General features: G+C 37.7%; 1 protein-coding gene across 1 annotated transcript in view; it reads left to right on the top strand.

Moving 5' to 3' along the window:
* The window catches only part of LOC103196702 (rho GTPase-activating protein 11A), a 121,481-nt gene that overhangs the window by 23,692 nt on the left and 82,914 nt on the right, over nt 1-14,875 (top strand). Inside the window, exon 10 of the mRNA XM_042780898.1 lies at nt 13,120-13,352. Within this exon, the coding sequence (XP_042636832.1) occupies nt 13,120-13,352 (233 nt within the window). The remainder of the gene's footprint in view (nt 1-13,119; nt 13,353-14,875) is intronic.

Raw genomic sequence — 14,875 nt, forward strand, 5'->3', positions numbered from 1 at the left:
TTAGCAGGCAAGTGTCTTAGCCACTATGCTACCAGAGCTCCCATATAGGTATGCACATTGTAATTTTTTTTTTTTGACTGTACATTATTTTCAACTCACATTATTTCCATAAGTGTACTGTGTGAATTATTTTTATGCGTTTCTGACTTTAATTCTATTTCTGATCACATGGAAACTTCATTTAACATAGGTATTATCAATGCAGTTTTGATTGTTTATTTTCTGATTACTGCAAACTCTATCCATGACTTTTTGACCATGAGTTATACCTTTATTATACAATTATTATCAAAAGTAACATTTTTGTATTATTTTTATACACATAAACTGGAGATTAAAGAAAATGAACAGAACTGTACTATTTACCTATAATATGGGAGGACAGGTAAATGAGGCTGAAATTCACTTCTAAAAATGTCATGAGACATGGGCAGTATATGCATGGGCGTGATATGCCAGAACTGTTTTATTTGATTTCATCATTTCTGTGTGTTATATTCACAAAAAATATCTGCACATATTTGCAAAAATCTACAGTGTGTATATATGTGTGTGTGTGTATTATGTTCAATGAAATATTTTTTCATCTCCCTACAGAGAATCATAATTGAATTATTTGAACTATATAATAAAAAAATTTTCTGTTATCCTCATGTTCTTACTAATCAGTTGTTTTATATTCACCAGAAAAAGTTATCTAGTATGTTTCTACTTTGCTTGCTTAAAATCCTGTTTTGTGTTGGTGTCTGTAATTGTAAATTTTCCTGTTCGTTTAAAGCAAATCTATTCTAATGATCTCAGTTTGGAAATGACCAGATAAATGTATGGTAAACAGGAAAGATCATTCATATATATAGTCAAACCTGTGAAAGCCAGAACCTGTGGAAGGCAGAAAGAAACCTGTCAAGAGAAGGAAAACCCAAATACTTTTCACTAAAAGGAGTAGAAGAAAAGTGGTAAGATTGTACTCTGTCAAAGACAGAAAAGTCCCAGCAAAAGAAGGCAGTCCCATTAAGTTCAACTCTCAGGGGTTTCCCTGTAGAAATGCAATGTACTCGTATATGGTACATATATGATATTTTAAAGCTTAACTAATTCTAGTAAATTATTACAGTATTCAATTATTAACAATATGTTTTGCTATAGATTTCTCTCAAATTTCATATTGCAAGAATCTCTTTGGTTTAGGCTAAAAGAATAAACTGACATGCTTAATTCCAATTTTTTTAGGGTAGAATCAGGAAAAGCAGGCTGCTTCTCTCCTAAAATCAGTCGTAAAGAAAAAGTGCGAAGATCTCTTCGTTTGAAATTTAGTCTGGGGAAAAGTAGCAGAGATGTAGTAAGTGTCTTTCACCATTTTATTAGTGAAAACAGAACTTTTCATTGATCTGTTTATATTAGTACAAAAATGTAGACTTGATGCTAAAAAGATCCACTTCACCCTGTTGTCCCTCCAGCTACTACCCCATTCTCTACTACTATTTATTGCAAAACTATGCTGGAGTTGATATCTCAAATTCCTCTTTGTCACTTTGCTTAAACCTTTCATGAGATGAAATTGCTCTCTCAAAGTCACCGATGAATTCAACATTGCTCAAGCCAGTGGTCAGATGTAGTGTTGTAAGGGTGCTGTTGAGTCTATTTTTTACTTATAGCAACCCATATAAGAGAGTAGAATTTCCCCATAGGGTGTTCTAGGCTGTAATCTTTACAAGAGCATATCACCAGGTCTTTCTCCCACAGAGCCACCAGGCAGGCTCAGGCTGCCAACCTTTTTTTAGCAGCTTAGCACTTAACCATAATGCCACTGGGACTCCTTGGTCAAATATCAGTCCTTATCTCACTTAACTTATCAGCAGCATATGACACAGATGATTACTTCCTTCCCTTTGATATACTTTCTTTCCTTTTTTCTAGGACACTGCACTCTCATGATTTTCTTTCTTCTTCACTAGTTGCTTCTCAGATTCCTTTACATTGGAGTGCCCAAAGCTTACTTAGTTCTTGGACTTCCCTTTTCTATCTCCACTCACTCGAGGGGCTCATCTTATAAATTGCTTAAGACTTTATATCTCCAGCAGATCTCTCCTGGACAACTTGACTGCTTTCTTAACAGCTTGACTTCCCAATAGACATCTCAAGAATAACCTGTCCCAAACAGCTCCTAAGATGCACTTCTTTGTTGCCACCATTATTGCCTCCCTCTCCCCAGCATCAAATTACACTTACACTTCCCCATCTCAGTTATGGCATCTCTGTCTTCAAGTCACTTAGGCAAAAAAACAAGGAAGTATTTTTGATTCCTTTCTTTCACACACCATGTCTAATCCATTAGGGAATCCTGTCTGCTTTAACTTCTGTTTTTTCAAGATATATCTAGGTTCTGATCACCAAATTTTGCCTGTACTACTTTTGCCCCTATGTTCTTTCATCTCTCCTAGATTACTACAGTAAGCTCTATTAATTTCCATTAATTATTAGGTCTATCTGCTCTGACCCTTGCTTAAGTACTGTAGCCAAAATTATTCTTTCAAAACTCAAGTTAATTGTGTCATTCCTGCTCAGAACTTTCTAGGACTCCTCATTTCACTCTGAATAAAGGCCGGCATTCTTGCATTTACCTGCAAAGTGCTGTATGATTGGTTCCCAGCTTACCTCTTCAACTTCTTCTCCTTCTACTTCCCATTGCTCACCCTGCTTCATCTACTTTGACCTCCTTACTGTTTGTCAAACATGCCAACCTTGCCCCAGCTTCAAAGACTGCACTGGCATTTTCCTCTGCCTGTGATGTTCTTCCTTCATATAATGACCTGGTTCTCATTCTCATCTTCAGTTCTTTACTCAAAAATCATCTTCTTCCTGAACTCTTCAAAATCATACTCTTACTCATTTCCACTCAGTATCCTTCTTACCCTGATTTACTTGACTCCTTAATACTTTTCATTTTGTGTATTATATAATATAATTTACTATTTATCTTGTTTTTCACTAAGTCCTCGTCTGGAATGTAAACTCCATGAGATTAGGATTTTGGTCTGTTTTTTACTACTGTGAAAAGAACTTGGCACAAACTAAGCCCCCAAATTAATTTCTTTTTAATTAATGAATATGTAAGACTTTATTTTAATCATAAAATAATATATCAGGTTATAATTTTCAATAGCATGAGAGCATATTTATGTTTATTAAAAAGTCGTTTGCCAATTATTTAATCAATTGTAGCTTTTGATAACTACAAAAAACTACTTTGTCTTAGTATTTTGAGTTAACTATATTTATTTCTTAACCAAAATTCTTTCAATTTTTCTTTTCTATACAGAATGGATGTTCTGGTGTCAATAGATATGAAAATGTTGGTCAACGACTTGCAAATCAACAAAGTTTAAAAAATGGGATTGGGTCTATAAAAACCGGTCTGCTTTTTAGCCCAGATATTGGTGAAAGATTAACAAAGAAAGGTACATTTACATGATAATCTCATAGTTTTACTCTAAAACCTCTTTAGTTGCTTTTTAATGATAAAATATATTAATTTGCTATGCTAGAAATTAAAAATTCATGTTTGAATAATGAAAATATTTGAATATTTAAATTTGAATATTATCTTTTCTATCAACAATTAGAGGTTGTTTACAAATATAAATGTAAATATATTTGCATTTATATTAAAAATTATTCCTTCTAATACAGATCTTTAATTTATTGGAATTAAATACTTAGCGCCTGTATTTGTCATGTGTTTGGGTAATGTTTCAGAACTAGGTTAAATATAAAGGATTAAAGTACTCAATTACTTTATTTTAGGTTCAAAAAAGATCAGTAAGTCTGAGGAAAACTTATTAACTCCAGAGCGCCTAGATGAAACAAATTACCGGATGTCTTGGACAGGACCTAGTAATTCAAGTTTTCAAGAAATAGATGTAAATGAGACATCGCCGATAGTAGGAAATCTTGAGGTGGAAAACTCTTCTTTGGAACATGATCTTACCATTGAGAAGTCATCTGTAACTTCATTTGAACTCCCCTCTTCCAATAAACACAATAAGCCTAATAGCAACGTAACTAGAAACTCTCTTAGTGGGGATGAAAGTAACTTGACCACAGAGACTTTAGTGAAAATTCAGAAAGCATTTTCTGAATCTGGAAGTAATCTTCATGAATTGATAAATCACAGGCAATCATCAATAATTAATGTGGGGGAAATAAAATTAAATGAAACATCTTATGTAGAATGTAGCCCAGAGAAAAATCTATTTGAAACTAATGATTTGACTGTGATAGAATCAAAGGAAAAGTATAAATACCACACTAGTAAAGATGAAAACAGTTTTTCAGAGAGAGACTTTTTGCTATATCAAACTCAAAAATTGGGCAAAGAAACAACTATAAAATGTTATTCAGCTCAAATGAAGATGGAACATGGAAAAAATGTTTATTCAGATGATTCAAGCAAGCAAGAATTCCCCAATGATGAGCAAATAAAGAAGCAGGAGTCCCCAGGAGATAAACTAAATACTAAATTAAAGGAAAATGAGAAAGTGATTAAAGAAAACTTACTAAAACACACAGCTTCTAGAGCAGATATGGCTAAATCATCTTCCTTAGAACATATTACATGTAGTATAACAAACTTACCAAAGCCTAAGCCTGTGAGAATTGTTAAACAGCAGTCACTGGTGGGAACGTGTGATAAAACAGTTTCAGAAAGAGTACAAGTGACAGAGCCTGGAAAGGTTTCAGACCACATACAATGGTTTAATAAACTTTCTTTAAATGAACCAAATAGAACAAAAGTTAAGTCACCTCTTAAGTTTCAGCGTACCCCTGTTCGTCAGTCTGTCAGGCGAATTAATTCTTTGTTGGAGTATAACAGACAATCTATAAGGCATAAGTCAGTGAGTCATGGAGATGCTGCTTCTCCTCTGGTTAAAGCAGTAAGCTGTGATGGTGCTCTTCCTTGTATGGAAAATATGTCACAGGATTTCTCTATTAGATGTAAGAAATCAGATCTTAAAGAACAGAAATCTGCGTCACATGAACAGCCAGATATCGATGCAATTTCAAAATCAAGCATGGAGTTAACTTCTAAATCTTCCTCAAAGATGAAGAGGTACCAAGACTCGGTGAATGCTTCTCTTGAGCCTATTAGAATTTGTAAACAGGAAGTGGTATCTTATGACCAAATTAAGTTTCCCTTGGATGACCTGACTAATTATGATATATTGAAACCTGTTATAAATAACAGTATAGGTTTTACTCCCGAGATAAATAACAGAGTCCTTAGGAAACCTTCTGAAAGAGAACGGGCTTGGTATAAAGGTTCTCCAAAAAATCCTATCGGAAAAGCTCAACTAATACCAAGTAAACCTGTAGACTTGTAATTGGTAAATGGTATTCTTGTCATTGATGTAAATAAAATTAGCAATCAGTGATATGACTTGCAAAATAATCTAAATGTTATTTTGTAGCTCAGGATGATTATTAAGTAATAGATTTTTCTCTGAAACATTTTGATTTCCCTACACAAGCAGCTTGGATTTTATTCTTGTATAAATTACTACTTTATTTTTCTTATGGCAGTATTTAAACTACTTTTTATTGTAATCTCTTAAGGCAGAGATTACATTTTAGCTTTTTAAAGAGATTCTTGCCTGGATTTATAAATAAGTAATTTTTAAAATACGAATTTTCTTTTTATGTGTGATCGGAAGAGTGGAGCAAACTGTGCCTATTTCCTGTTATTCCTCCTATGTCAGATAAAGTTTCTACAAGAAATTTCTAGACATGTAAAGGGAAGAGATAAACCCTGCAAATTTTATTTCTTGACTTATATAAAATTAATATTTAATTCCTAGAAACTCATTTGCTCAATAGTATCCTAATACTTTATTCCTGTTTGGTGTAGGGGTATTTGGTTTTTATTGTCTGTAGATCTGTACAGTGTATTCATTTCAACTAAGAATAATGACTAAAGTGTGCTCCAATATTCTGATAATACAGAAGTGATTGATTACTTTTAAGCCATACTGTGTTTGAAGTTAATTTGCACAAATACATTTGCATTTCTCATCCAGCATAGAATTTTAAATTATTTAAGGAGGAATAATTAAAGTTGAAAAAGTTTAATCAATGTGATTTCTTATATGTAGATGTTTCATTTTAGAATTTGAAATAGTTGATGCACGTCTGTACATTTAACTGGGTAAAAGTCTGTGATGGTTTTGTCTTGTGTGTAAATGTTATTTATTTAGCATAGACATTAAAGAAAATTTCTGGAATATGACTTGCCTGAGACTGATGAAATTCAAAGTGTACTTGACCCCAGTTGTCAAGCAAATCTGTCTAATTTACATTTTAAATTATTAAATGAAATCTTAGAAACTACAACCTTTTGAATTATTCAAATAATAATATTCTCTAGGCTTTATAGGGAAAAATAAACAGGCCGAACCACCTACTCAAGATCATTCTACAGGTCAGTTGTTAAGAGTGCCGCATTCAGACGTTGGAGCAGAACAGCACACCTGCTCAGAGCAACTGGACTTACACATGAGGAATTTCACGTTATCATATGTTTGCTTTACCAAGTTCTACTTGGCAGCAGTGCATCTGTTTTATTTCAAAGCTGTTTCCTGTCTTTTTATTCCCTGGGAATTAACCTTAACTCAGAATTAGTAAATATTTAACTCTATAGTCTGTGACAATATATAGATAATAAACATCATGTTTACCTGAGATCCAAACAGGTTTATAGTAAAGACTGGGCATGCATTTCAGATCTTTGTGATACTTCTAGTAGTAAATAGAAATAGAAAATATGATCTCAGATATATGTTGACAAGCTTAAAGTAATTTTTTTTTCTACCTTTTGAACCTCTTAAAATACATTAATGTCATTTTATGTTTTATGGAAGGGAACGAAATGTTGAATTGGAGCATTAATTCAGTAAGAAAGCGTATGAAATTAACTGTACAAATTAGTGGCTTTTCAGAGGGATAAATCCATAAATATGTTTGTTTAGAAGGAAAACAACTACCCATGTCACTCCTATTTTTATTAGCCTGGAAGCTGCAATAGGCTGGAAACACAATAGAAATATGAAAATGAATAGTTTGAAAACGTGGTATTTAGAGAAAGCATCAGGGAAGTTCAGAATTGCTTTAATATTTCTGTTTTTGTTTCATACAAAATGGAGATAATGTCCTACCTTAACTAACCATGAATGATATAGTAAATATACAAGGGTGCTTTACAGAGTTTTACATGTGCAGTAAGTTCAGTAGCCAAGGATTGTTTTCACTCTAATCCTAAGTGCAAATGTTGTTGTTCAGGGCCATCTAGTCAGTTCCTGCTCACAGTGACCATGTATACAACAGAATGAAACACTGCCCGGTCCTCTGAAATCCTCACAATCATTGCTATTTTTGAGCCCATTATACCCTCTGTCAATCCATCTTGCGGAGGTTCCTTTTTTTTTTTTTTAAACAAACCCTCTACTTTATCAAGCATGATATACTTCTCAAGGTGCTGGTCTATTCTCACATGTCCAAAGTACTTGAGATAAAGTCTCATCATGCTTTGTTCTAAGGAACATTCTGACTGTACGTCTTTCAAGATAGATTTGTTTGTTCTTCTGGCAGCTCGTGGAATATTCAGTATTCTTTGCCAACACTGTAATTCAAAGGCATCAATTCTTCAGTTTTCCTTATTCACCCAGCTTTTGCACGTATATGAGGCAATTGAAAATACCATGGCTTGAGTCAGGCTCACCTTAGTCCTCAAGCTGACAACTTTGTTTTAATATTTTAAAGAGACCTTTTGCAGCAGATTTGCGTGTTGTTTGATTTCTTAACTGCTGCTTCCATTGGCGTTGATTGTGGATCCAAGTAAAATGAAATCATTGACAACTTCAATATTTTCTCCCTTTATCATATATGTTGCTTTTTGGTGCAGTTGTGAGAATTTTTCTTTATGTTGAAGTGTAATTCATACTGAAGCCTGTAGTGTTTAATCTTCATCAGTAAGTGCTTCAAATCTTTATCACTTTTAGCAGGCAAGGTTATGCCATCTGCGTATCATAGGTTGTTAATGAGTCTTCCTCCAATCCTTATGCTGCATTCTTTATATAGTCCAGTTTTTCAGATTATTTGCTCAACATACAGATTAAAAAGGTATGGTAAAAGGATACAAACATGATGCACTCCTTTCCTGATTTTAAACCGCTCAGTATCACCTTGTTCTGTTCGAATGACTGCCTCTTGGTCTATATACAGTTTCCTCACGAACACAATTAAGTGTTCTGGAGTTCCATTCTTCACAGTATCATCATAATTTCTTATGATCCACCAAGTGGAAGCCACTGCATAGTCAGCAAAACAGGAAACATCTTTCTGATATTGTCTACTTTCAGCCAAGATCCACCTGACATTAGCAATGACATTCCTCATTCCATGTTCTCTGATTTCAGCTTAAATATCTGGCAGATCCCTGCCAATGTACTGCTGCAACCCGTTTTTTAAAAAATTAATTTCAGCAAAATTTTACTTGTGTGTAATAATATCAATGATTTAAAAAAAAACAAACAAACCAAACTCACTGCAGTTGAGTGGATCTGACTCATAGTGCCCCCTCCTTGGGTTTCTGAGGCAGCATCTCTATGGAAGTAGATTGCCCAGTCTTCCTTCTGGGGAGTGGCTGGTGAGTTTGAACAGCTAGCCTTCTGGTTAGCAGTCAAATGCCTTAAGCACTATGCCACCAGAGCTGCATTCTGTTGGGCCACCTTCTTTTGAATGGGCGCAAATAAGGATCTCTTCCATTTGGATGGCTAGGTCTTCTAAATTTCTAGGTATAGATAGTGATCCCCTCCCATGCTGCATTTAAGTTGGTAAAAGTCAGAATTGAAAAAAAAAAAATGTGTGAATAGTAATTATTAAAGCTCAGCATGGTCTTTGAGCATACAGCTGTAGATAATATGAGTTCTAATGACTTAACATGCATTGGGACTTTGAAACAGCATCTGTGGAATACAAAGTTCTGGGCAGGAGTCTTACTTGGCTTTAAATCAATAGACCATGTGTCTCATGAATGAATTTGCATGGAGTCCCTGGGTGGCACAAATTGGTTAAACTCTCAACTACTACTCAAAATGTTGGCAATGTGAACCCACCCAGAGTTGCAAAATCTGCTTTAGAAAGGTATCAGCCTTGAAAACCCTGTGTAGCACAGTTGAACTCTGCACACGTGGGGTCATCATGAGTCAGAATCAAGTCAATGGCAACTAAAAACAGCAATTCATTGCATAAAATTCCTGTTGGTGATAATGGATTTATTTTTTATTCAATTGTGATTTGGGTGAAAGTATGCAGAGCAAACTCATTTTCAATATAGCAGTTCATACACATTTTGCTTCATGACATTGACTGCAATTCCCCACAGTGTAACAACTCTCTTCCCACTTCATCCCTGTAGTTATCTCTTACCTGTGTCCTTTCCTGCCCCCTGAGCTATCTCTGTGCAAATATTGCCCTTCTGTTCTTCCACGATTGATCATTCTAAGGAGTAAATGTTCACCCTATATGCCTGCCTGTTGTTTGGCTGGAAGCCACGGGAGTGAGTCCAATTCCAGACCTGAAGGATAACTAGGGCCCATAGTTTTGAAGTCTCACTAGGTTCTATCAGACCAGTAAACCTAGTCTTTTTTTTTTTTTTTTTTTAATTTTGAGTTGAGTTCCACAATTTTTTCTCATTCTATCCAGGATCTTCTGCACTGATCCCTTTCTGGTAGTTGACAGTGGTGGCTGGGCACCATCTAATTCTGGTCTCCTGGTCATATAGGTTGAGGTTTGCATGGTCTACTAATCTCTTGGACTAATTGTTTCCATGTGTCTTTAGTTTTCTTCATACTTTGCTCTGGATGAGGAGAGACCCATTGTTGCATCTACATGGCTACTTGCAAGCTTTTAAGACCCCAGTCACCACTCACCAAAGTAGTTTTTGTGAGCATGTTATGCCCATTGAGCTTGATGTGCCCTGCAGCCATGGTCCCAAGCCCACAGAACCAACTACTTGCTCCCTCAGGGTAGTTGACTGTAGCTAGGAAGTTATAACTTTGCCAATTGTTGGCTCTATTATATATATGGACATTCTTATAACACATACAAATACATATGTAGAAATGCCATGGTTATATTCCCTTTTACCTAGGCATTCAGTCTGTATATCCATCTATTTACCCATACATTAATGTTTGTTATCACCGATAACACAGTATCGTACATGTACAAGGGCTTATCTGTTGTGATCATGGATTTTCTGCATAAAGGTAAGGCAAAGGGACTGAGATTCCAACATCAAGTTTTTTAGTCACTCCCAGACCTCCCAGTACCTGACTCATCCCCAGTCCTTGATTAAAGAAAATTGAAATACAGTATTATATGACTTTGCAGTTTTATTTTTATATTTGAACACATTTAAAGTGTTCAAAACTGCACACAGTAGGTGCTCTGTTGTTGTTGTTATTTGCCGTCGAGTCAGCCCCGACTCATAGCGACCCCTCCTTGGGTTTCCGAGGCAGTATCACTACGGAAGTAGGATTGCCCAACCTTCCTTCCGAGGAGTGGCTGGTTGGTTTGAACCTCCAGCCTTCTGGTTAGCAGTCAAGTGCCTTAGGCACTATGCTACCATCCTAGGTGTACCTGGCTATATTTTCTGCAATATGCTGTAAATTCTGGGTCTCTCTTCAGGCCAAAGTTGGAATTTTACATAGATAACTGGTATGGAGGTTTAGATATATGTTGTGTTGTTGTGTGCCGTCGAGTCAGACCCGACTCATAGCGACCCCTCCTTGGGTTTCCAAGGCAGTATCACTATGAAAGTAGATTGCCCAACCTTCCTTCCCAGGAGTGGCTGGTGGGTTTGAACTGCCAGCCTTCTGGTTAGCAGTCAAGTGCCTTAGGCACTATGCTACCAAAGCTCCTATATACTCAGAGCTAATATTCCTAGAGATTTTCGTATGTTCCTTGATGTGTCATTAACAGCTGTTTCTAGCATCCTCTATTAAATCTCTTCAGTGTTCCTGATTGGTGAAAGGGCTCCTGGAAGCAGCATGTACCTTATCATTGCCACCATTAAAAGTTCCTAAGACATCTTCACATTTTGTCTGACACCCCTACCATTGCTTCCTTCCTCTTCCAAGTGAAAAGATTTTTATAAGCTGTTTTAGAAGGTAAGAAAATTAGAGGTGTGCTCCTGGGGGCGGAATACAGAAATGACAATCTGGCACATTGCTTGAGATAGAGGGTGATCAATTCCATGGGGATGGATAGAGGAGGAGAGCCTGTAGGAAGTGTACACAGTGAAGAGGTTTGTATGCCGAATGAATGGGTTGGAGCTCTGTTGTCCAGAGGCACATCCATTCTGGTCTGCGTTCGGGGGTGTTCTGGCGAGGCGGCTTCCACCTGCTGGGGGAGGGGCTGGGCGGAGTTAAGATGCAGAGGGAGGTGACGTACGAGCCACCGAACTCTCCCGGCCCCCAGCACTACCCTGACCGAACCAAGACAGAAGCAGGCTTCCCAGGCTGTCCCTCGGTGAGTACTGCGCTGATAAGTGGCTTCACTTTCTGCTGCCCACCCAAGATGAGCCTCTCCTTCGGGATGGAGAGCGAGGGCGGGCTTTCTGCTGACATTTTCGAGCTAAAGATTGAGGTCAAACAAAAGATAGATATGTGATCAGGAGGTTTGGCTATACATAAGGGACAGGAATATCGAGGGAGGAGATTGGATGCCTTATCAAATCAGAGCAGTGTTGTCTGCGAATGGAGTAAGACAGACGGACATCTTGCATTCAGAGTGGACAGGAAAAGATGGAGATGGAGAGGCTGGTGTTGGCCTCAGGCCTTTTCCATCACAGTTGCAGGCTTTTTGGTTGCAGCAAAGAGCTGTTTTCAGCTGTCAGACTGGAGAAAGACTTTCCTTTTATAGAAAAATATAGAAGAGGGTATGAATATTTCTGTTTTAGGGAAGAAAATAGGTGGTTTTGCATCCTCAACCATCCCCCTCAAAAATAAATAAGAGAGAAGGGTGATCAAAAAGAGGACTTCGCAGGGCTGCTGTCTGAAGCATCTGTCCTCACAGGCTAAGCAGCTCAGAAGGCAGCCGTGTGAATATGGTCCCTTAAAAGCCACAATTTAGAACAAGCTGACTCCCAGTCTAGTGTTCTCCCTCTCCCTCACCTGCTCTGTCTTCCTCTGTCTTCTCCCAAAATTCTAACCTCCAGAACTGTAAAGATAAACAAGCCAGCCTGAGGCAGTATTGCAGACACTATAATAGCAAAGATTATAAGAGGCTCATTCTGTGCCTGGCATTGTCCTCTTAGAAGTGTTTGCACAATTATTCTCACAACAACCCTATAAGGTAGATAGGTTTATTATCCCCCTTTTTCAGATGAGAAAACTGAGGCACTTGCTCAGGCTCACCTGGCCAGCAAACACCTGGCTGAGCAAGTATACCTCATTTCCCTACCAGACGGTAGGGGTGTCAGTATGTGTGTGTGGATTTCCATTTCTCTCAGGATCTCAAATAGAATAGGTGCTTGATAAGCTAAAATGTTCTTTTCCACCACCCCTTAACCCTTCTGCCCTCCTTTACCATTTGTTTCTCCCTAAATCCTTCCTGAAACTGAAAAAACACAAGATTTCGCTATCCCTCTCCCTTTCTCAACATTGAAGCAAAATGTGTGTTTTTGTTTTGCTTTGCTTTGTTCTTTTTTATTAGGAAGAGATGGTGAGAGTGGTTGGGTTGGGGTAATGCAGACCATTCTGGGAGATGCAAGGAGAATAAAAAGAAAATGAATGAGAATTGTGATTCCAGGTGAGCCTTCCCAAGAATGCAAGTACAGGGAAAACTGGATACCTCAGACTGTCTTGGTTTTTAATATATTCCTACAGCAGATGTCCTGCATAGGGTGGACATTTGAGACAAAAGCAAACTCTTGAAGGATTTTATCATTTCAGCCCTTTTCTGCATAGTTCTTGAACTATTCCTTAGACTGGTTGCATGATTGCATTATCACTATTGCCCTTTAGGGCCAATCAATATATGTATTTGGTCTTCTTTGTGCAGGTTAAAAATGATTTCCCGAAAGATCTGTGCCCTGCTGTCTGGACTGCTATTTTGGCTGGCATTTGGATGGACTCTGACATCTGCGTATAGTCCTCGGACCCCTGACCGGGTCTCAGAAACAGATATCCAGAGGCTACTCCATGGTGTTATGGAGCAGTTGGGCATTGCCAGGCCACGGGTGGAATATCCAGCTCACCAAGCCATGAATCTTGTGGGTCCACAAAGCATCGAAGGTATTTACCATTATCTGCCACTTTCAAGTTTTTAATAACATTTTGATGTTAGTACATTTTTGACAGACTCTATTTCCTCTCCTGTCTCTTATCCCATTCTTCATTATCTATACAATACACACGTACACAAATACACACGAGACCATAAAGCCTATGAGGGCAGGGGCTTTATCTAATTCCCAGCTCTAGCCCAGGCCCTAGCACAAAGTCTGATACATAGTGGGTGCTCAATATTTTCTGAGTGAAAAAAGTAGCACCTAAAGATAAATTAGACCCAGATCCTATGTTTTCTCTCACAACTGACCTTAGGGAAATTGTGTGTCCAGTTTGTTGCCTCTTTGAGCCACTGCTAGCTAGAATCTGTAAAAGGTCTCCAAGATGTAGGACCTGCAGCGTCTGATTTGATTCTTAGGGATAACTTCAGATACATCCAAAGGGAGTATGAACCTAGCTCCTCTGAACTTGTGATGCAGCATGAGATAGGAGCCTTATTTCTATGTTTTGCTTTGGTCCTTTCTGATTGTTAATGATCTTCATGGTACCATGATTAATTTAGGTTAAACACAAGGGAACACTTCCTTGCAGTTCAAATATTTGCCTGTGGGAATGGGTCCTAAGGACAATATACTGAAGGACATGAATATTTCTCAATATATTTTCAAAACACACACCCAGTTAAATGACATTCCCTATGGATTGATGATACATAATTTTACCTGAGTCTGCAAACTCCAAAAAATACTATTTGGTATTTTTTGGTATCCTGTGAATGAATGTCATGGGTATTATTGATACATGATTCATATTTCTGTCTTTTTAACCCAGATTTTTAAGGGACTGAGTAAAATAAATTCTGTAGGATTGTTACCTATTTCATTTGACATTTGATTTAAGGAAGGGTGTAAAATAGGTTATTTAAATCAGCAAGTGTGTACCTTAGCATAGGGCTCGAATCACAACAAATCAGCAGGGCTTTCTGCCACCCCTTTCGGGAACAATCTAAATCCTTGCCAGCACCTGCCACCTATTGCTTCAAGCGCACCTATCTATTTCAGAGCAGCTCTTTTGAGACAGTAAATATCAGCCCTTTTAACACATTAATTGATTGGTTAGTCACCCTGCAGTTGTCACGGAGATGACACCTGGAGGCCTGATCATCTGTGCTGGAAGATAAACAGTAGCTCCCTGGGATCAAAAGTCTGTGCTTATCCAGATCCTCATTTTCTTCGCTAGTATCCAACTGTTTAGCCCCTGAGTGGCACAAACAGTTAACATGTTTGACTGCTAACTACGTGGAGCCCCCTCTGAAGAAAGGCCTGGCTATCTGCTTCCAAAAGGTCATAGCCACTGAAAACCCTATGGAGGCAGTTCCAGTCTGCCATATATGGGTCCCCATGAGACAGAGTCAACTTGACAGCAACACGATAGGAGTGGATTTTTTTGGTTTTGTGCAGGAGCTTGGAGAAGTTCTGACCTGAAAACTTCACAGTGTGTGTGGGGGGGAGGAACGCTGTGGTTAGTTG

Source organism: Orycteropus afer, unplaced genomic scaffold, assembly GCF_000298275.1.
Source record: "Orycteropus afer afer isolate SDZICR_OR568_19922 unplaced genomic scaffold, OryAfe1.0 scaffold00068, whole genome shotgun sequence".
Lineage (NCBI taxonomy): Eukaryota > Metazoa > Chordata > Mammalia > Tubulidentata > Orycteropodidae > Orycteropus > Orycteropus afer.